The sequence below is a fragment of the Cricetulus griseus genome, chromosome 3, assembly GCF_003668045.3.
Source record: "Cricetulus griseus strain 17A/GY chromosome 3, alternate assembly CriGri-PICRH-1.0, whole genome shotgun sequence".
Lineage (NCBI taxonomy): Eukaryota > Metazoa > Chordata > Mammalia > Rodentia > Cricetidae > Cricetulus > Cricetulus griseus.
In genome coordinates, this window is record NC_048596.1 from 226,761,423 (window position 1) to 226,784,713 (window position 23,291).

The 23,291-nt window shown below is 45.5% G+C and overlaps 1 protein-coding gene across 5 annotated transcripts; it reads right to left on the reverse strand.

The window, feature by feature from the left end:
* Nucleotides 1–228: 228 nt before the first annotated feature.
* Nucleotides 229–21,298, reverse strand: Gata3 (GATA binding protein 3). 5 transcript variants are annotated; one of them, XM_027405145.2, is made up of 6 exons: nt 20,975–21,298; nt 19,943–20,598; nt 17,144–17,680; nt 11,463–11,605; nt 6,066–6,191; nt 229–1,513 (listed from the first exon to the last, which is right to left on the reverse strand). In XM_027405145.2, exons 2-6 carry the CDS (start codon nt 20,178–20,180, stop codon nt 1,229–1,231), a joined length of 1,329 nt encoding a protein of 442 aa, XP_027260946.1. In that variant the 5' UTR covers nt 20,181–20,598; nt 20,975–21,298; the 3' UTR covers nt 229–1,228. The 5 variants fall into 5 exon arrangements, with proteins under 5 accessions (XP_027260946.1, XP_027260944.1, XP_027260945.1 ...); XM_027405143.2 differs by having other exon boundaries at nt 11,463–11,608; XM_027405144.2 differs by lacking the exon at nt 20,975–21,298 and adding an exon at nt 20,703–20,860 and having other exon boundaries at nt 11,463–11,608.
* Nucleotides 21,299–23,291: the final 1,993 nt, after the last annotated feature.

Here is a 23,291-nt window from a genome sequence, read left to right on the forward strand (position 1 = left end):
TTTAAAATATTTTAACTTTATTATTATTTTTATAGTATTATTCCAACAGACTGTTTAAAGGCAGTGATCACTAATACAGAACACACAGGGGCTAACAGTCAGCCAGGTTGCTCTCAGGACAAGGCCTGCAGTAGCCAGGTCACTGACATGCACGTGGGTAGCTAGTACGCTGCTACCTTCATAGCTTAGGCTGCAAGAGGAGTGACGGAAAAGACAGGTACCATTGGGCCCGTGGAAGCTATTTAATAAATATCATCAAAAAATAGAAGGAAAAATAACCCTCCAGAGTACATCCACCTTAGGTCAACTGAAAGCAAGCTAGTTTATTCAACCGAAAATCCAGGAAAAAGGAAAACATTAAAACTGGAAGAAAAAAAAAAAAGCAGTTCTTAACGCTAGCAGTAAATAAATTTATACAACAATTCAGTCTGTATAATATGATGAAATAAATCTACATCTTTTCTTATTTTGGTGCTTCAGAATTATACATACAAACAACAATTACAGGGACTGGTTCACAGAGCATGGAGGCCTAGACATGACATTCTTAAATCCTCACTGGCAATTGGTGAGATTTCACACTGATTGCCCAGATCTGAAATTTCCTTTGCAAAGGCTCACAGCCCGGAACAAATGATTTGCCTACAACATTTTTTTCTTGGATTTTTTTTTCTTTTCTTTTTTTTTTCATTTCTTTTTTTTTCTTTTTTTTTCTCTCTCTCTCTCTTTTTTTAATGCATCAAACAACTAAAGGGAAACAAAACTGACAGCGTGCCCATTTGGACATCAAGACTTAGTTTCTTCTGTATCTCCCTCCATACTTTATTTTCCCCATATTCCTTAAAATTCTTGGCGTCCTTCATGCCTTTCTTACAGCTATCCAGGTACAATAAAGTCTTCCTCAAATGTACAGTATTTCTTACAATATAAGTTATATGCAATGTTCAGCAATATTTTTTTCACAGCACTAGAGACCCTGTTAAATAGGGAATATGAGTCTGAATGGCTTATTCACAAATGGGATCCGGATTCAGTGGTTGGAACACAGACACCACCGGGAGCTCCTTTGAAAAAGAAGCAAACATTTTGCTTTCTGCCTTCAAAAACACAGATCTGTCGCTTTCGGGCTTCATGATACTGCTCCTGCAAAAACGCAAGTAGAAGGGGTCAGAGGGATTCTTTGTGGACTTGGAAACTCCTCGTGCATATGGAGCAGGGCTCTCCCTCTCTACCCCATGGCGGTGACCATGCTGGAGGGATGGTGAGGTCCAAAGGAGAGCCCAGAGGGCGGGTGCATGGGCGTCGGTGTGGTCAGCATGTGGCTGGAGTGGCTGAACGGGGAGATGTGACTCAAGGATGACATGTGTCTGGAGAGGGCAGCTGGGTTGAAGGAACTGCTCTTGGGGAAGTCCTCCAGCGCGTCATGAACCTTTTTGCACTTTTTGGATTTGCTAGACATCTTCCGGTTTCGGGTCTGGATGCCTTCCTTCTTCATAGTCAGGGGTCTGTTAATCTAAACAAAGATCAATTTTTTTTTTTTTTTTACTTTTTTGCTGCCTTTGAAATGGTACAGGCTTTTGCACAGTGGCATGGCACCCTGCCACCTGCCCAAGCCAGGGATGTGTTTCTGTGTTGGTTATCCCACCTGCTCCTTCTTTTTTTCCAGGGACCCAGGTGCTATAGTGCTACTGTAAGGGTTTTCCGACTCAGCCACCACAGCTTTCAAAGGCCAGAGGTGCGAAGCATAACTTAACTAAGCTCATCATAATTCAACTCTGGGATGCTGGCATGTTCAGGGCCCACCTAGTAAGAGTGTTACATCTGACAACTTAAAATACAATGACCTGTCTTACTTCTTTAAGATTTTCCTAAGGTATTTCAGAAGACAGGGTTTGAGGCTTTTTCCAGGGGGGGACACACCATTTTGCTTACTTGCTTGATGAATCTAATCTGACACTAGCCACACAGAGCAAGCATGCACTAGGTGATTGGAGGTGTGAGTCAAGCTTCCAGTGCTGAAATCTACCTTTCTAGGAAATTAGGTCTCCTGTACCTCACTGCAAAGGTCTGGCTGCCACTCTTCTACCTGGCTTTTTCCACAATGTAATGTGCTAGAAAACCTTCCTCTGGAATGTGTGTGTTCTAAGACTTTTGGAGGGAGGAATGTTCTGGGGATGGAACCCAGGGCCTCACCCTGCTAGGAGCTACACAGTGCCCAGGAACCTATCCAAAAGCAGTGGCTATTCCAAAGGATAACCCTGTGTCCACATCACCCAACAGCAATCACAGTGATTGGTAGCTGCTGCTGCCCCTAGCCTGCCTCTGCGTTTTGAATAGGACAAGCAACTAAAACCAACCAAACAACCCAAAGTCCTTTGATAGCACGTAAGGAAACTGGAAGTCAAAATTAAAAATCAAGAATGCTTCAGATAAAGATGCAAGATCTACTCTGAAGATCACTAGGCTTGCAGAACATGATGGCATAAACCTAGAATGCAGGGATGGGAGGATTAGGAATTCCAGGCTAACCTGAGCTACTAGCAAGACTCCACTGAAAGAGACCATCCTCTTGGTTAAGTGATTAAGTGTCCTTTTAAAAGTCATGTACTTTGAGGACATAGAATCAAGTATGGGACTTTACAAAGCTAATAGAGGCAAGTCAATGTAAACAGCACACATCTGCCACAAAGAACCAACTGCATATCTAGCCATGTTCCCAAAAGTCTTGACAAGAGGGAACCAGGGCCCATTGCTGCCTGCCTTGGGCAAACAGCCCCAGCCACCAGGCTTCAAAAACGTGGATAAAAAGACTGCCTTAGCTCCAGTCTGCACTTCTCTGCTCCTGAGGCTGGAAATGACGGTTAAGGAAGGAAAGACCCGAATAGCCAAGAAGGATCAAGTAAGACCACGGCTTCCTGCTGCTGGCAGGTCACCTGAGAGGGATATCAAGCCCCACACTGGAGCCTCAGACTTTATTTACCCCTATGACAGGAAGATGGGGTGAGTAAAAGCAAAAGAGCCAAAGTAAGTGCCAGAAAAATGTCTCAGGGCTCCTTCAGGTTGTCAGGAAGATAAAGATGCCGCCCACAGAGATGACAGGTATCCACTCCCACGTCAGACCTTCCCTAAGATAATGTCTAGATACACCACTGTGTATACCAATCACTAGATGTACACAGCCAGATATCTAAATATAATATCTAGTTACACCAATAGCTACATGGCCACAGATAGCTTGTCACAACACACCTAGATACGCTGATGCCGAGATAGGTAATCATCTAAACACCTAGATAAGAAGACGGGAGCCCGTGGCGTACATGTGCAGACACAGCATGGGCAGAAGAAATTACACGCCAAGAAAATGGTCGTAGATGATTATCTTATTGTTCAACACACCTAAGTTGCCTCCTTTGATGAACCCATACTAAGCCAAAAGGCAGAAAAAGAAGAAAAAAAAAAAAAATACACACACGAGAATGAGAAAACTCCCCCCCACACACACCTTAAGCTTATAACTGCAGCACTTGGGGGCTGAAACAGGGGGACTGCTGGGTCCAGGAAGGAATGAGGAGTGAGCAATAGAGAAAAAGTCAACAGGCTGAGAGTGTGACTCAGCGATACGGCACTCCCCTCAGATGCGCAAAGCTGTGGGCCCATCCCCAGTACCACCGGGGAAGACAGTATTATTCAAAAATACGCACACATGCTTGTGTGAGGGAGCAGCTTCATGACAGCTCATTGCTACTATTTTAAAAATTAGAGGTAGCTAGTTTCCCATATTTCTATAACTCCATGGAGGGAGTAAAGAGATGCACACGCGACCGCTCCTGGAGATCTGGTGGCTCTGTAAGGTCAGACTGAGAGCTTTCCATGGGAGTTCACTCCTGACACCTCGACTTCCATGGGAGGTCTCTGACACCCTGAAATCAGCCCTGAGTTCTACTTCATTAGTTATGTTACCTTGCATACCCTAGGCACATGCCTTTCTGAGTCATAGCTCCTTCAAGTACAACTGAAATAAAGAGCCTTTGCCCTATCTACATCATAGGGCTGTCTGAGGCTCCGATGTCATCAAGTAACATGGACGTTCTTAGAGAGCTGGAAATTGTAGCTCAGAAAATAACCACATAGACTATGGGGATGCCTGGAGAGCTAATAAATGCTAATGTTCGAGTCCCCACCAGATCATAATCACAAATCTTTCTAGCTGCTCTGCCCCATATTTGAAAGCAGGACTTGATTTAGTTGCTGATAAATCTGTATGTACCATGGTCCCAGAAGGTGGGGGAAGCACAGCAGATTCTACTTAGGAAGGCTCCAGTTTCCTTATGATGGGCAACACTGAGGGGACCGTGTCAAGAGGTAAGTTTCATGGAATCTCAGAAAGTTTATCTCAAAGAGAGACAGAGACACACAGAAAGACAGAGAAACAGAGACAGAGGGGGGAAGGGAGGGAGGGAGGAAAAGTTTCCCCTTCTATTCCCAGGTATTCCTGGGTAAAGTGAGTTACTGTGAGAATAGCCCCAAGCAAAAATTCCTGCTTCTTCCTCATTCCACCCAGACTCGGCCAAAGGCAAAAGAAACCAGGAAAATAATGTAAAGTTGAGGAACAGGAGAGAGGCAACAATTCTTTTTTTGTGGAGGAGGGGGAGCTTGGTATTAACTATATATACATTTGAGGCTGTTTTCTGCTACCTAGTGAGTTCAAGGCCAGCCTAGGCAATATGAAACCCTGTCTCAAAAAAAGAAAAACAAGCAAACAAACAAAAGGCTGCCGGTAGATCCAGCTAGACTCTGTTGACTGACAATTGTCATTCTTCTAATGAGGTCCAGAAGGAAGAAGTAACCATTTCTTTTCTTTTGTTTTTTGAGATAGGGTTTCTCTGTGACTTTGGAGGCTGGTCTGGAACTCACAGAGACCCACCTGCCTCTGCCTCCTGAGGGCTGGGATTAAAGGTGTGCACCACCACCGCCCAGCTAAGAAGTAACCATTTCTTTTCTCTAGTTCCAACCTCACTTCTTCCTTCAGTTGTTTATATGTGAAAGCTGGTTGGGTAAGGACATCCAAAGAAATCTTCAGACATTTCAGTTCATGTTTGTCACACAGAGCATCATTTGAAGTTCACAGGGACTGACTGCCAAGGTTTTCTTCTCATCAGTAACCAAAACTTTCCTATTTTGCTCAGAAATAGATGGTAGCTCCTTGGACCCATCCCCATGCAAGGGAACATGGAAACAGAAGTGGTGATTTCCTGGCTTGTTTTGTTTTTTGACACACAGTCTCTTTATGAAACCCTGGCTGTCAGAGAAATTCATCATGTAGACCAGGCTGGCCTGGAACTCACAACAATCTACCTGCATTTGTCTCCCAAGCACCAGGATTAGGTGCTGCTCCACCTAACCTGGCTTTAGAACTGATGATTTTTCTGTTTTCCAAGAAGATATTTTTCCCCTTAAAACCCAGATAGGTCCATGTTATTATGTATCAACTTTCAACCTCACATAAAAACTGTCCCAAAACATACCAAATGGGTAGTGGGAAGCATTCTTCTCCACTTTTTTGTTGTTTTTGAGGCAGGATCTTGCTATGTTGCCTTGGTTGGCCTAGTACTAGCTATGTAGGCCATGGTGGCTTCCAACTCATGGTAGTTAGTCCTCCTGTCTCAACCTTCTAAGTGACAAGATTATGGATGTGTTACCAAACCTGGGTTCCTTCTCTGTCTCTAACCCTTCCATCTTAGCCCAGACGTTTTCAAAACTCTGTCCAGCCACATGTGGTGACACTCATCTGTAATCTTAGCACTCTGAAAGATGCTGCAATAGGAAAACCAGGAGCCAAAGGCCAGCCCCCTCTCATGTAGAGTTCAAAGCTAGCCTAGGATATATAAAACACATGTCTCAGAAAACCAAGAATTAAAAATAATAAAGTCAGTCCTACTATGTTGATTTGCTTAGCTCCAAAGACATTGACTAAAACCCTCAGGAATCTGGATACTGGGGCTGTTTCAATGGTATGTATGGTCAGGGTCCCCACCACCCCAGCTGGGTCCAGTCCCACTTACATTGTGCAGCTTGTAGTAGAGCCCACAGGCATTGCAGACCGGGTCCCCATTAGCGTTCCTCCTCCAGAGGGTGGTGGTGGTGGTCTGACAGTTTGCACAGGATGTCCCTGCTCTCCTTGCTGCTGACTGGGGGTGGGGAGAGAGGAGAGGATGAAATCAGAACAAATAGTAAATGTGTTGGTGGAGCTACAGAGACAGTCGTGGAAGCAAAAAAAAAAAAAAAAAAAAAAAAAAAAGGAGAGAGAGAGAGATTGAAATCAAAACTAGCAAGTGGGCCACATGAAAGTCATAAAGATCCCAAGTCATCCTTGAGAAGAAAAATGCAGCCAATCCAGAGTTTAGGAGTCCCCGTGGGGGCCTCAGCAGGCAGGCAACCTGAATGAGGAACTGGAAAGAAGCAGAATGCTAATGCTACCTCCTTGGGAACATTACCCTCCTCCCTCCATCCCCATTTTTAAGGGGACAATTTCCAATTAGCCAGGCTAACTTTGGTACCAAGCTCTTAGTCATTTCCATTCATCATTCCCAGGCCCTCAAGAGTTCTTTTTCAAGAAAGACTACCAAACATATTAATCCTACATTAGCTGCTGGATGTCAGGGCACACTAACAGCAAAACGAAAGCAAACCTGAGCTAGGAAACCCTTGCTAGACTCCCTAACTAAGGAAATGTTGAATTAGCTGGGCAGAATGGTGGTTTCTGGGAATCTAGAACACTGGGGCAGGGGGATCACTGTTAGCTGGGTATACAAAATAGAAGGAAGCAAATGAGAACAAGGTATGCAGAGATAGCCTGGTGGAACCCAATACTTTGCACGCTAAACTAAAATTTAAATTTATATATAGATGTATAAATACAGATATTTTAAAGACTACAAAACACAAAAAACCCAGGGTGCCATGATTTAGGAAGAGGACATCCTGAGTCAAGACCCTGCCTAGTCACCCTGTAGCCATCCCACACAGCTGATACTACCAGACTTGGCAGGTCACTTGCCACTCCCAAAACAGCCAGCCTCTATAGCTTTAAGTAGGCAGCCATCATGTAATGAGACAACAACAACAAAAAAAAAAAAAAAAAAAAAAAAAATTTGAATCTGTAGTAGGCATCCTGGGCTCACCTGGCTCTAGTCTCACACCTCCTGCATGAGGTTCAGTATTCCCTATTTGCTATTCTCTCAGGGAGTATAGAGGATTCATAGGCCAAATGTCAGCCACATCTTGAATTTTAATTCCTTGGTTATGTAGGCTTCGTGGCTCACTCACAACTGTAATCCTTGCACTTGAAAACCTGCAAGATTGCCACCAACTGAAAGCCAGCCTGGGTTTCAGGACAGTGTGGGCTACAAAGAGAAATCCTGTCTCAAAATTAAATTTAAATGTTCTTAGTTCTGCTTTCATTTTCTTTAACAGAGATTTCTTCTACCTTTTGTATATTTAAACTTATCAGGCAGCTTTTCTATGCACATATATTTTTTATGAAAAATGCAAGTCAAAACTGGTGAAAAAAATGGAACTGTGGGCCATCAAGACAACTTGCAGGTAAGAACACTCACAACCAAGGCTGACTGGATCCCTACAGCCTATGTGGTAGAAGGAAAGAACCAACTCCAACAAGATGTACTTTAATCTACACACACACACACACACACACACACACACACACACACACACACACACACAAACATACAACAAGCACCCGCATACATAAAATAAAAAGAAAATGGAGCTGTCGCTTCTAAAATATTCCTCCTCACCTTGGAAAGAAAATGTTAGTTCAAAAATGAGTCTGGATCTCGAGCTCAAAATTAATAGCAAAGAACAGAAGAAAAAACATTCAAATAACATCAAGAAACTTCTGGTATGGAAGCTGGAGATTCAGCTCAGTGGAAGGACTATTAACATAGCAGAAGGCTCCAGCTGGATTCCTAGTACCCCCCACACACCCAAAGAAAAGACAAGAAAACAGGAGAAAAGGAGGAAGAAGCAGGGGAAAACAGAAGGATCAAGAACAAAGGAAAGGGAAAGGAAAAAAAAAGATTCTTCTATGATTTTAAGATTATGAAACTAAAATCTACAATGTCCCTAGCTTTATTCTCTATCAATATTACATCAAGCACAAAGTTGCCGCAAATAATCCAAGCCGTGTTTGGAAACACAGGGGCAATTTTGAATTCAGCAGACAGACTCCTTTCCTTTTAAAGTCCCTAGGTTGTCCCACAGATCTGCTCCCATGGGCTTCAAGTAGCTCAGACTTTTCTTTTTTCTTTCAGGGATTGTAAGGAAGTGAAATGAAAACCAGCCCTTGTCTATCACTGAAGGTGCTGCTTTCTCACTGTCCAGTCTGAAACTAAGTCACTAAGGCCCAAGAGTGTTGATGCTGATTGGAGCCTTTGGCCACCTGCCTTTGTGAAATGTGATCATTTAATACTTAAATAACGATTTCCCCTCATGTGCTCTCTGGAAGAAAGTCCTACTGAAAACCAACGCCTAATGAATTGTGACAATTATGTTACATGTGATTATTATCACCGCCCTATGTTGTTTCGGAAGAAACATACAGATCAAGCCCAACAGTGTCGACTCAGGGAACCAGCTTTCCCAGTTCAATAACTTTTAATGAATAATGAAAATATATAAGGCCAATTAATACAATGAGTGCTCTAAAGAAAAAAAATCCATACATATATAAATAATCCTTTACAGTAGATTGTAAAAATCAAAAATATACACGAGTGCCAGATATGTCTCTGGTAAGATAAGAGTTTATACAAACTTACAGAATTGCCCAGAACCACACTGCTGGGCTCCATGGCCCAGGCATCAACAAGTCCTTCAATAAAGCAAGCCTCTCAACCCATTCTATGTAAGTCATAGAAAATTCCAGAATACTAGTAGGCAGGAAAGCTATAGATCTAGCCACTAGTCCTCTCGTCTCTGTCAGTGTTTGATTTGTATCCCCTGGAGAAGTTAAGCTACATGATGGGCTAAGGCGGTCATCAGTGAGTCTCAAATATGTGAAACGAACCCAGCAAGCTGTAAAGGCCGAGCCAAAGTGAAAAGACATGATACATAACAAAGAAGAAAATATGGCTCCAATGTCCTGAACATATATTAGCCTAGGCATCTACACTCAGCACAAAGGTAAGAGAAGGAAAGAAAAGAGAACAGAAGGTTCTAGATGTTTTGAAGTAGAATGTATCTAAAGGGGGAGAGAGAAACGCTGGTGTGATGGCTCAGAGTGTAAAGAGGCTTGCCAGCAAGTCTGACGACCTGAGTTCAATCCCCAGTGGTGGAAGAGCACTGACTCTCCCTGCATGTTATCTGCTGACTTCCACGTGCACACAGTAGCATGCAGTGTACACACAAAAATAAACGAAAAGAAAATGTCTATGTGTCTTGTGTTTCATTTGAATTGTAATGGGGTTGAAAAAATCAATACCACCCTGGGGCGGGGGGGGGGGGCAGCTTAAATAGTGACAGCCTATGAACTCTAGAATTAAAATCAATTATTCCTCAGAGTTCCACAGATTTCCCATGAAAGGTGAGTGGAGGCAAAGCTAACAAAATAGAAGTAGAGCCCTCCCTATGTTCTCTGTACAGACAAGGAAATGCCAGACAAATCTTTCTCGTCCATCAAAAAACTATGAGACTTCAGATCTTTATAACTTTTTTTTCTTTACAATTCAAAACTGTAACTATACCATGATCTATTTCAACAAGAAGTTTTGTTGCGCTTTTTTTTTTTTTTTTTTTTTTTTTTTTTTTTTTTGCTTTTTTTCACTAAGGCTGGGTTCTGGGTGATTCACGGCATTCTTTTGTGGTGTGATCACACTCATTCTGAGCTAACACCTCCAGCATTTTTTTTTTTTTTTGTGCTTCTTGTTCTGATCCGTCTAAACATCTTGATGTTTAAGTTGGAGAAGCTGAGTTGTTGTTTATGAGTTATCTCTAGCACTCAGATATCCGGCAGCTTTTTCCTAGGAAGTTAGCTCTGCACATAAGAGAAAGGGGGAAAAAAAAAATAAAGAAAAAAGCCTAAACTGCATGAGAAGTATGTGTGGTGGTGGGAGGGAGGGGGGGTGTTGAGACAGTTGGAGAAAAGAGCAAAGATCAGATAGAATGAAGCCTAGAAATCTAAGATTGAAAAAAAAAAAAATTAAAGTCATGTGGGTACTTCCACCCCTAGAAAGTTTTCCTTTTTCTAAAGAGGATGTAAAAGGTGTTAAACTATACTGCTGTCTAGCAGGGGAGAGAGATGACGAATAGTAGGGGTCTCATCTGTTCTGCTTTTGCTATTTTTCCCCTTTAGAGTCTGCATGGAGAAAGTCTTCCCCTCCATTTGGTGAGATTCAGCATTTTGATATAGCTGGCCCCTGCCAACTACTCTTATTGTCTTATATACAATCACTGTTCAATCTGACCCAAGGTGTCAGAGTCCAGTTTACAAACAAACGCCTCCTGTTTGCTTTCTTTATACATGTTCAATGGCTCGAGGTTTATCTCAGGTAGTCCTAATAACCAAAAAGCTTAAGAAATAAAAGAGTCTATGGTGGGAGCCAGAAACTATCACCCTATGGATAGTTGCTAATAAATAATAAATAAATAAATAAATAAAACCAAAGGCTAGATAAGCCCATGAGTCAAGACAGGAATCACAAAACTTCCTCCAGGAATCACCTGTACAAAGTCCTCAAAGTCTCAGGTCAAGAAGTAGAAAAATACCAAGGGCTGAGTCTGAAATTCAGTTAGTTCAGCATCAATCCCATGTCCCAAGCCATCTTCAAACTCTACATGTGGCAGAGGCTGGCCTTGAACTCCTGATCTTATGGCTCTAGCTCCTAAATTCTGGAATTACAGGAGTGCACTACCACACCGTCAAAAGCCATCGGTCTTAAAGTGGTTCATCCACTGCCCTGGATCTAGAACTGCTTCCTCGGAGCTTTCTACTACATCCAGGGCATGTTCTAAATGGTCCCTGGGACAGTTCATTCCCACATTAAGTTTCCGTCTGTGACACAGCAATTATTGAGTCGTCCTAACATTGCTAAGCTTATTCTATTGGGAATCAGGTGTGATAACCAGTAAGTTAGAATCCTTATAATTTAAGAAGTGACCTAAACATGAAAGACAAAAATACAGAATTTTTTCTGTGTCTAATTTGAAAAAATAAAAAAAAAAAAAAACAGGAGGAAAAGGGGAATGGGGTGGGGGGTGGGTAGGAAGGGAGAAAAGGTAAAAAGGAGAAAAGGAAGAAAAAGAAAGGAGAGAAAACTGTCGTAAGCAAGCTGATATGGCTCTAAACCGTCCTGCCAAATTCCTGCAGAAAACCATACTTCCCAGAGACAGCATGGAAAACACAAAACAGTAAGATGAGTTCCGTTTTCCCAAGAACTTACCAGCCTTCGCTTGGGCTTGATAAGGGGCCGGTTCTGTCCATTCATTTTATGGTACAGTCCACAGGCGTTGCAAAGGTAGTGCCCAGTACCATCTCGTCGCCACAGTGGGGTGGAGGTTGCCCCACAGTTCACGCACTCCCTGCCTTCTGGAAACAAGATCACAGATAAGTCACTTATGGAAGGAAAGCATACAAAAAGGGTATAACATTTAGAATTAAATATGAGGAAGAGTCTGTGAAATCCCTCGATGAATAAAGGCACTTGCCACCAAACCTGAATACCATCCCTGAGACCCACATGGCGTAAGGAGACAACCACTCCCAGAAGTTGTTTTCCATCCTCCATATATGTACACACACACACACACACACACACACACACACACACACACACACTGAAATTAGAAGGGAAAATAAAACAAAAACATTTCCAAAGTCATTTGGACATGGGAATAGTTCACCCATCTCCAAAGTGCTTCAAAGTTATGACTCTGTGTCTGACACAAGTCTTCCTGTTACAAACAGACGTCAGGTGAGTAAAGAGTAGCAGAGCCTTGACTTTGACACGTCCTACTTGGTGAGGAAGGAAGATAGAGCCAAAAGGAAGGAGGGAGACTTAAAACATTTCCCTAAGAGGATGCTGAGTGTGGAACAGTCAGTGTACAAAGCAAAAGATTTCTTTCATTTTCCTCAGAAGGAATAGTAAATGAAGCAATGAATGGTGACCCAGTTGGTCACTGGGCTGTCTATATAGATTGGCTCAATAATGGAGATTAGGATGGGGAGAAAGGAAAGATTAATCGATGGCTAGATAGATAAACAGATAATAGATGGAGGTGTAGATTGAGTAGCTAGAACTTCACATTTTTTACTTTCAATAAAACTTTAAGTGCCCCTAGTTGCAAAGTCATCAATTAAGGCCCAGCAGGACTGACTCAAACTCTTATTCTCAGAGTCACCCCTCCAGAAAATACCACATTTCCTGTAGGTTTCCAGCTGCTATTAGAAGGATTGAAGTTAGACTCTGCTCCCAGCCTGGCCAGCCAAGGGCTGATGGGAGAAAACACAGTACAAGCCTTTAGGCAGAAGATCTTCAAGAGGAGAAAAGCCAGGAGAAGAAAGAACAGAAGGGATAGAATGAAAGTCAGACAAAGATTGGGAGAAGAATTAGTTAAGAAGGTCCACTCATTAACTGAGGCCTGCAGTTTCTCTTTTTCCAAAACCACAAATAAACAAACAGAAAACCAGTCCATCCAGGTTTGTTCGCTCCCAAAAGCTGGCTGAAGCAGGACAGGGACCCACTCCCACAAAGTTCCTCGGTAGAAAAGGGTCCCCAGGAAGTAAACAGAGAGACGTCTTTGCACCTTCTGAAAGGGGGAAAGAGCCTTTCTAGAAGGACCTCTTCCACTTTGGGAAGAATGGAGAAATACAGTGGAGTTCTTAGTTTCTCTGGCCCATCGAGGAGGTAGTGGAAGGCCCAATCCCCTACAAGAACAGGCAGCTCAACTGGGCCCCTCACAGAGGTGGGTCAAAGCAATAAGACGAAGACACTCAGGGTGAATGGGGTATGTGTGTGAAGAACAACCCTAAAGATTTCTTTGAGGGGACTAAAACTATAGCATGATACAATAATAAAGTATTTGCCTAGCATATACAAGGCACTGGGTTTGCTCCTCAGCACTTAAAAGGGGGATCTCTTTGTCTTGAAAGATTAATCAATGACAGACAAAGTAAAGGAAAAAACTCCAGAAGAGCCATTTGGAATTCCCGCTTCCCAGGAAATGACCAAAGTCTACCTTGGTAGACAGAAGATCTAATGATTTTTGGAAAGTTCCAGATCAAAACCAAAGGAACAAGGGGTATTCACACCTGTGGGCTTGTCACCTTCTCTAGGGACAAATTCTTCCAAGTTACCATCACCGAAATTTAATTCCAATTCTTTCTAGCAGTGGCCAGAAAACCACTAGAAACATCGTTTTCACCTTCACCATTACTTGGGAGCTGTATGTAAACTTGATTTTTCAAAATGATTTGAGCAAATGTTTTTTCAACCAGATTACAAAAAGTCTAAGTGTGGGGTCTGTAGAGAACGCTTCCTTGATGTCCTAGAGACCCTGGGACTAGATATAAAACCTTTTACATATAGTCAAAGGTACTTCAATAGGAACTTGATCAACTTTTCCTGATTCCCCAAAGGTCCTAGAGTGTGTCATACCCAAATAATTTTCACGTGGGGTCAAACTCTGATGGGATATGACCAGTGGATGTGGAAAAGCTGAAGGGATGAGTGGGCGGGTAAGGAGGTACCAGCTGTAGAACCATGGCCAGGAGTCCTTGCTGTTTTGGCTTCCCAGTGTCTACTGCATCCACAGTCGAATGCTGGGAGATAGTATGGGCCATAGCCCAGCCAAGGCCTGCTTTCTATCCTGTCTACATAGGGGTCATTTAGATCCCCTTCCCTGCATAAGCACTGAGCAGAAAGGCATAGTGAAACTTGCTGCTTACACATTGCCTGCACCAGGCACAGCGGAAAGATAGCAAGTTGCTGCCCTGAGCAGGGTGAATGCCTAGGTACCCTGGCTGGTGCTGAGGGGATCTCCCAGCCTGTGGCCAGGCTGATTTCCTTTCCTTTGTCAGGTAGGAGGGAGACAGCTTCCTTTTCAGAGGGCCCTGAAAGCAGAGAGCACCACGATGGTTGCTCTCAGGCAGAGCTCTGCACACTAAAGACATTTTCTGTCTTGATTCACTCCACAAGTTTCTACTGCCTTGCCTGGTGTGGGCTTTTCTCTTTTCATTTCTCCCTGACTCTACTGTGACTTCAGCACACAGCCAATTTTCCTAATGGAGGGCCTGACTCTCCTGCTTTCTGTCTTCCTCTTGCCTCTCCCCCTGTCTGCTGTGAACTGCCAGGCAGACACCTCTCTTAGGTGACAAGAACCACAGAGCGGTGAGGCCTCTTGACATTCAACAGCCATTTCAAATGCCCCTTGGGTTTCGGACTGAAACTCTGAGTCTGGGCTGTGTAGGAGCAGAAGGTAGGTCAGCTATTTTTCTCAGGAGAGTGGAAGGGAGTACCCACATCCAAAAAGTGATCAGGGAAACTGAGAAAAATGACCCTTTGGGGAAAAATAAAAGCAACAGCAGCAGCTTTGTCTTTTGTTCACAAAGATAGATCCCAGACTGAAAGCAAAGACATCAAGAAGCAATACAAGCGCTGACCACAGCCTCAACCGTTTCTCCAAAGCACAGCCCTGATCTGCATCTCTTTTCTGTTTCTCACAATAAATGCATCTGCAAAAAGGAGGGGGAAAGGAGGAGGAGGAAGAGGGAGAACAGGATGAAGAAGGAAGAGAAGGGAAGGGGAAAAGGGGGGAAAGCAAAGGGAAAGGGGGAAGGGAAGGGAAATAAACCTAAGAGAATACCTGCTATAAGAATTCCCACTAGTCCACCCTCTGCATACTGAGAGCTTCTAGAAACTTCCCTCTACACTCCAAAAGTCCCAGATCCTTTGTAGACCAGGTATGCCACTCTTGGTTTTTATGGCTGTGAGAAAGGAGTAAGAAGGAGGAAGTAAAAAAAGTCAAATTTCGCCCCTTCACTAAAATAAGTAAATAAATAGAGTGCAGACATAGGTATTTCTAGCTCTGGTTTAGAGAAAACCTAGTACTATCCTGCTTCTCCCCACCCCCACCCCCTACAAGCTTAAGGAAAGAGATGAGAGAAAAGATCAAACCAAGAACAGAAAGTGTGCAAACCTAAGGAGATGGAACAGAAACATGGAAATGAGGGCACAGAAATAAGTCGTCTTCTGGAAAGTCAGAGCTCCCCCTCCCCCTCACAGCCACCACACCAGCCTCAGACCCGGAGCTTTCCTGACCTCAGAGCCCCACCAGTACAGAGAATTTTTGTTTTGCTTTGTTTTTAAACCCCATTGCAACCTCAAAACACACAACCTTCGTTCCTTGACTTCAGCCCTCCAGCAGCAGGTACTGGAGGCAACCAGTCCTTTTACCTCTCTCTAGGCCAGCGCCTTCGCTCCCCACAAGCCCCGTTCTTGCCCAGGCACCTTAGCAGACCACATTACTCCCTCAGCTCTCTTCCTCTAGCTTTCTTTTTGACTCTACCAACGAGCCTACCTCCTTCTCCCTCCTGCCTGCTTTCATGTACTGAACATGCAGGTCTGAGTTTTTCTGTCAGCCTAACCGCATCCGGACTCTATTAAAGTTCCTGGCCCAGGATAAACAATGCAACTGTCGCGTGCAGCCGTCTGAAAATAATTGGATTAGCTAAAACATATCAACTAAATAGAGACAGTCCTGCTCAGGCAGTCAGAGTGAATGTCACCCTGGGAAAAAAGAAAAAGAAAGGAAGAAAGAGAGAAAGGAAAACCCTGAAAACTGATCTCCTGGTCACTGGGCTTGCTGCACCCTCCTCCCTCTGAAGTCTTCCAAACCTAAGCGTGGTCTAAAGACTGCTCAACCAGCCCTTTATAGACAACTGATTATTTTTTTAACCATTGCTTTCTTTTTTTTATGCAATCTGTTTAGTTGGAATGGCCCACTCTGAAATGAGCACACCTTAGGAGACACAAGGGCCTTCACAAAATCCCTTCTAAAAATACACTTCAGTCTGACCACTCTCCTTTGACTGAAATGCTTCGAGTAGCCACAGACTGAGAATGAATTGGTCTTATTTCTAAAGCAAAGAAAAATTCTGCCTGTGTATGCTTTCCCTGCAATGACCTCGACAGAATCAATCTCTCAGTGTGCTGGAAAACACAGTTTGCTTTTGAGGGAAAGGGAAGCCGCAGAGGAAGCAGAAGCACACACCTGCAGAATCTTTTTCAGCCTCTCTATCTACCACACCTGCCTCCCAACCAACTCCAGAAACTGGAGGTCCTGTTCACACTGAATACTCCAAAATACACTGTAGACAAGGGACTATGCCAGGGAGACTGATGTTCCTTTAGCTCTGCTCCCCACTAGGAGCCACCTCCTGCCCTCAGAAGTTCAGTTAAGAGCCCCTTTTCCATGCGAAGCCTGCTGATTTTATAAAGTGTCTGCCTGCTTCCCAAATGACACGATCACAGGTTTTATTTATATGTGTCTCTATAAAGGACAGTCCTTGGCTATAGCCCCAGTGACCCTCTCTGGGGGGAGGGAAGAGGAACAGTCCGACTGACAGAGGCCAAAGGGGTCATAGGAGGGACCTGTGTTTGTTTAGGTTGGAGGAGGTTTCGTTTTAGCTTTAAACACTACAGATTTATTCCTGGGGCCTTCCATTTGGTCTTGGAAACTAAAGGTTGGCGGTAGGATCCAGAAGTCCCTCAGCAGGCAGGAGGAAAGGGCATCCATTTGTTTGTGTTAGTCTTTTTCCTTTCCCAGCTCATTGGGATGAGGGGGGAGGTAACAAGCAGATCACACTTCCCCTCTGCAGCCTAAGTCAATAGGAATTAAGACACATCACATTGTTCCCAGGCTGGAAGAAAATAGATCTCCGAAGGGCTGGGGGATACCCCCAGTTTTCTCTTTTCTTTCTTTCTTTCTTTTTTTTCTTTTCTTTTTTTTTTTTTTTTTTTTTTTTTTGAGGGAAGGAAGGAAGGCCTCCTTTTGCTGTGACCTGCATGTAGAGGAAGTAGGAGGGAGCAAAAGAGAGATTCCCAAGGGTGGAGGTGGCGCTTACCTGTGCTGGATCGTGCCTTGGGCCTCGACTTACACCCGAACCCGGTAGGTGATCCTCCCAGCAGGCTGCTAGGTGGGAAGAGTCCGGAGCTGTACTCGGGCACGTAGGGCGGATAGGTGGTGATAGGGTGATGGGCTGAGGACGAGGCCCCTCCCAGGGTGGTCATGCTGCCTCGGGAGTGGGATGTCTCCAGCTTCATGCTCTCAGGAAGCGGCACCTGATACTTGAGGCACTCTTTCTCATCTTGCCTGGCGGAGCCGGCCGATCCCGGGGTGGACAGCGACGGGTCTGGGGAGACATCCTTCGGAGGGGTGGGCGGAAAGGTGAAGAGATGCGGACTGGAGTGGCCTGCGGCCAGAGAAGAAGATGAGGCCGGAGGGTAGACGGAAAGCGGCCCCGGGGAGCCGTGGTGGATGGACGTCTTGGAGAAGGGACTGAGGTTCCAGGGCGAGGCGGTGTGGTGGCTGCTCAGGGCTTTGCCGCCATCCAGCCAGGGCAGGGATCCATGCAGCAGAGGTGGGCGGCATACCTGGCTCCCTGCGGTGCCAGCAATGGCAGGGGAAGAGGAGAGAAAAGAGAACCGCATTGAGAGCTACCCTCAGACACACCTGGAAATTCTACCCCTGGCGCCCTCAACTTCCCAGTCAGCAAACCTCCAGGCCCAACCATGAAAGAGCTCAAAACTACTCTAATCTCCGTGGTTCCCTGAGCACCCGGCCCACACGCCTCGAGGTGGAAGCAGACCCTGTCCACACCCATCAAATCTAAAACGAAAGGCCTGCTCCTAGTACTCCAGAGGAGTTGCAAGGGCGTGGAGAAAGGTTCCATGGCTTATTTGTCCTGTCCAAATACACACTAAACCAGATTTCCTGGGGTCTCTCTCTAGAACCTGCCTTGATTTATTGGTTTCTTTCAATGGCCCTGATTCTCCCACCGCAGACTTAATCCCAACCAGGCTGATAAGAGTCAGCGTGAATGATGGGGCCTGAAGGATGAAGTGGGGCCACTCCACTCCTCAACCCTAGGGAGAGGCCCAGCTCCCCACACCTAATGCAAGGAAGGAAGGATGCGTCTCAAAGTTAATTTCAGAAAAGTTTAATGCTTGCTTAGAACTGGCAAAGCTGGTTCCAAAAGGCCTGAAATGGAAATCTGTAAGAAAATTTTCATTGTCCAAAACCTTGAAGGATTTTCCCCCTGTTCTTTCCTCACCCTTCTCAATCTTATAGGAAAAGAAAAGAAAACAAGCCCCTTGGCCCTGAAGACTTTCCATTCACTAGGGCAGTATGTGAATTTTCACCTGAGACACAAAATTCCAGTTTATGTGTTTATTTTGAACCAAGGGTGACTCACTCATATACAGAGTTCGGCCTTCACTTAAAATACACAATTTTAAGGCGTTCATGAGTTATCCAAGTTCATACTCTCTGATAGGGCACCCTTCAAACTGCAAGCGCAAATCTACACTCTTATTGATCTTTCAATTCAGTATGCCTCACCATCTGACATTCTTGTCAACCATTAAGAATAATACTGAAACTAAAATCTTCAGTGAGAGGAAGGGGAGGGTAGTCAAGAGAGATGGAGAATTCTCTTGAACGCCAAGGGTTAAGGTTCTTTTTATGCAGGAAGTAGTATAGTAAATAACATTAGGTCTGATCTACCTCATTTCCACTTAACTGCTAATCTGCACACAACCGGAGCAAAGAGCGCCCCGTCCGCAGAAATGACTGTTTAAACCCGGAGGCTCTATGGCGGAGGATACCTGCTGCCAGAGGGGCTATGAGTAGGGAGACCTGAGCAGACCTAGCTGACTGAAAAGCCTCACATCTTCTGAGCACAAACTTACAGCTTGGGAGTGTTAAGGATCCGCAGCTTGGGAGTGTTAAGGGTCCCCTATCACAACCACATAAGGTTGGGTTTCTTCCTTTCTTTTTCTTTTTTCAACACCTCAGAACTCCCCTAAACTTCTCAAGGTAAATAGTTTAAGGGAGGCAACTGAAAAGGTTCCTACTTAAAAAGAAACTTTGGTGTATCCTACATTTCTGAGAAGCCTATAGGAAGTACTGAAGGCCGGAGGAGAAAATAAGGCCAGGGTTGCTGGCAATTAAGCAACCCAAAAGCAAAGAAGTAGGAAAATTCTGTGTAACCGGGAGTCTAAGCAAACCTGACTTCTCTTCAACTTAAGGCTTTCCCCCTTTATACCGTGTCAACCACCAGATTCTCTTCCTCAAGCCACCAGTAGGTAGGAAATCTGCCTATAAAACTCAAATACACTAGCTTTGGGGGAAAGCCAAAGAAAGTAAAAATAAATACATGTGTTTGGGCCTTTCTGAAAATATTAAAAAGAGAAACAAATTTCAAGGATCTAGCGAAAGACCCCTTCCACCAAATAGTTAGAAGCTGGAAGTCCTTCAGAGGAGCCCAGTTCCAGGCCGGCCTGGCCGGCACTACTGCCCGGCCTGAACGGCGCGGCGCCTGCAGGCACAGCTTGAGATGTCCCGGCTGCAAAATCTGCAGCGTGTGGACCAGGGCTGCATCTAGGCGCCTGCCAGGTGAGCGCCTGACCCAAACGACACCCGCTAAGAGAGGCGCCTGCTGCACTCTTTTTAAAAAACACTCTCCCAACGAGCGACACTGCTTCCTCGCCCATTTCCGGGCCCCAATTTTTTTTTTTTTAAATGAACTAGTGACACACTTAGGGGCTTTCGCTGGCTCTGCCCAGCCTGAATCTCTGGCGATCTCCCGGACCCAGGAAAACATGAGCGGATCGAGAGGGTTCCTGCACCCAGGTGGACTCACCGTGGTGGGTCGGAGGATACCTCTGCACGGTAGCCCTGACGGAGTTTCCGTAGTAGGACGGGACGTGGTTGCCTTGACCATCGATGTTAAAAAGTACGTCCACCTCTTCCGTCAGGGGGTACTGAGCCTCCATGTACGAGTGGCCGAGGCCCGGGTGGTGCGTGTCCGGGTGCTGCCCGTTGAGGACCGCGGGGTGGTGGTGGCTCACCCAGCGCGGCTGGTCCGCAGTCACCTCCATGCCCTCGGCTACGCTCGCGCTCTCTCGCCGGGCCCGGAACCCTCGCGGATAGAGGGAGGGCTGTCGGCCTGGGAGGTCCGACGACTCCTGCTGTCGGAGGCCCGGGAGAGGGGTCGTTTAATGGTTTGTTTGTAGTGAAGTGAATAGAAAAGGTGAGCAAAAAAAGAGGGTTAGGGAGGAAAGAAAAATCTTTGTAGGATAATTTGACCAAAAGAAAGAAAGAAAAAAAGAAAAGGCAAATAAAGAAATAAAAAGGAAGGGAGGGGGAGGAAGAGGGAGACCCCCTCCAAAAAAAAAAAAAAAAGGTAGAAGCGGCTAAGAGGCCAAATGAAAAAAGAAGAAAGGACACTGGAATCCAAGTGTGGCCACACTGCACACTCGTTCCTTGGCGCTCAGAGACGGTTGCTCCTCCGGTCACCTGCAAAGGAGAGAAGAGGAGACCTGGATGAGCTGTAAGTACTTTAACACCTGAGATTCTGGAGGGCACTAGGTCTCCTCGAGCTTCCCGCAGGGCCGACTCACCGGGAACGTGCTCAAGCACGCGAAGACCCGGCGGGAGAGGAAGCCAAGCTCCGCAGCACATCTCGCAGGAGCCCGGGACTGACTAAGCAATTAAAACTTGGGGACAAGTCCTCCCTGGAGGACACCAGCCCCGGGATCTTTCCAACCACTACAAATCCTCCAAAAGAAGAAAGCTGAGCTTTAAGTTTACAAAAAAAAAAAAAAAAAAAAAAAAAAGTAAAAACTCCCTCTAAGTGGAGGGAGGGAGATTAAAAAAAAGTCACAATACCGACCTGAGTAACAAGGAGAGGAGGAGGCGTGTGACCTGCCCGGTCAGATTGCGTAGCTCTCTATGTCTTGCTTTCTCAGTCTCTCTCTCTCTTTTTCTCTCTGTCTTTCCCTCTCCCTCTCTCAGTATTTTTTTTTTACAGGGAATGCATTCTTTCTGAAAGTATCAAGACGGCGCCAGGCAGCTCAGTGTTCGCAGACAGCTGTGGCGCGACGCAACTTAAGGAGGTTCTAGTGTCATCCGCGCCGAGGGGGAGGAGCCTGACTCTGGCAGGAGGGCACACGATCCCCAGCACAAGGAAACGGCAACCCAAACCCGCTCCAGGACTTCACCCCCACCCCCATCCCATCCTCCCCACCCACCCCCCACACGCACACTGCCGCCCCTCCTCCCGCCCCTCCACTGACCGGAAAGGGGCGCCGCGGAGGGCCGCCTAGGGCAGAGGGGCCGCGGGCAGGGTGGGCGAGGCCGGCCGGGGCTTGGGGCGGAGGGGACAGGCAGGAGGGAATTCGCGCTCTGGCCCTTTAAATGTAGCAGAGCAGATTCATTCCGCCTCAGTAGATTATTCCGTACCAGTGAAACCCCGCCGCCCCATTCATAAAGCTAATTTCCATAAGCAGACTTTTCTTTTCCACATTTCTTTAAAATGAGCACACTTTGAAACTAGGATTCAAGCCACAGTATTTTTCAGTTTATATCAACTTGGGGCTATGTGCACGTAAAACTGATCAGAAAAGTTTCACGGCAAAGTAACTGAAGATTTGCTTCCCGAACCAGTACCCCGGGAGGCTGATGAATCGCGCAAAGGACCTGGGCTTTGATTCGGACGTCCGCATTATTTTTGTTATGGTCTCCGCTTGCTTTCACAAACCTCACCAGTGTCAACAGCGCCAGCTGTTGCAGCTGTCATTTGAACATCTAATGATATAATCGATGTGTGATTTTTGACTTAAGTGACAACGTGAAACAAGGAAAGCCGGGTGGGCGAGACCTAGGCTCGCTGGTTCCCGAAGTACAGGGTAGAACTGAGTTGATCTTTACTCGGGTGGCCTAACTTTTCCCTTCGCCCAGATCGGGACCCTACTTTTTCTACCTTTCATCCGAGAAAGACGGACTCTCCACAGACCCTAATCCTGACCTCCGAGATGGACCCACCAGCAACCTCCCTGGACTCCATAGGTCTCAGGGCCCGGGTCTGCTGGGTGGGCAGCGGGCTGACTCTAGGAGAGCTACAGCAAAACGCCCCGTGAAGGGGGCGGGGCTGGACGAGGGCGGGACCATTGTAAGGGCCAATCATTGGGCGAGACTATGACCGGGCCGCAGTCGCCCCGCCCCACGGGCTTCAACCTCTGCGGCCCTGTTCCGTCTTTTGAGTCACTGCATCCCCTAGTGGCGTTGAGATTTCTGCAGCCTGGGTCCGAAAAACACAGCCGGGACCAGCAAGGTCCGGCGGGAAATGACTTCGGGTGCACCTCAGGGCAGTGTACAAAAAGGTGATTGCATTCCACCTTCCAGAGCAAAGAGCTTCTCTTGGAGGGTTACTGGAATTGAAGGCGTCATTTCCTCTTCACTACTTTACCCCTTAAAATTTCCCAACAATACAAAACTTCCATACCAGACAAGCCCTTCCTAAAAAGTTCTAAATGACTCCGGTCCTACTGTGGAGAAAAAGCATCAATGTCTACCTTGAAGCGGGTATAGGGGGAGTGCGTTCTTTTTGCACCACAACCCATGAAAAAGACAAGCAAAATTTATTTGGAAATGTGCCTGCCGGCTTGGGTTTGGAGCTTGTCTTGACTCCTCATCTTTTACATCTGATCTTTGTTCTAAATCAAGGTTGAATTTCTAAATACAAAACATGAAGATACCCATTTTTTAAAAAATAAATTTCCCTCCTGAGTTTATTCTGCACCCCTTGGTCTCGCGTTTATGAGGCGACCCAGTCTTAGAATATCGATTTTTACTTTCGCTCTTTGACCAACTCATCTCTCCTGGGCCAATCAAGCTGCCAGCATCCAGCTCACGGCGCTCTCAAAACCTTTTAATTATTTAGTTGCTGTCTAACATTCGCCGGAAACCATTCCATAAACAAGCAGAGAGGGCCGCACACACATATTTGCTAAAAGGCCCGGGATTAAGATTAAGGATGGGAGTTAAGAAATTAAAAAAAAAAAAAATAGTGCTCCTGTGTCTCTGGTGAGTTGTGTAGGACACCAGCCAGCTTGACCCTAGTTCACAACTTCGAGAAAAAAAAGAAGTTAATTTTAACTCTTTGGTCCTGTGCACCGAGATCTACAATTCAAAAAAAAAAAAAAGTGCAA

Excerpts from the sequence above, each read along its gene's own strand:
- Gata3 (XM_027405143.2), bottom strand. The coding sequence starts at position 20,180 with ATGGAGGTGACTGCGGACCAGCCGCGCTGGGTGAGCCACCACCACCCC. Across the intron at positions 17,681-19,942 it reads GTATCCTCCGACCCACCACG|GGAGCCAGGTATGCCGCCCA; the intron begins GTGAGTCCACCT and ends CTGGCACCGCAG. Across the intron at positions 11,609-17,143 it reads CAAGGCACGATCCAGCACAG|AAGGCAGGGAGTGCGTGAAC; the intron begins GTAAGCGCCACC and ends TCTTGTTTCCAG.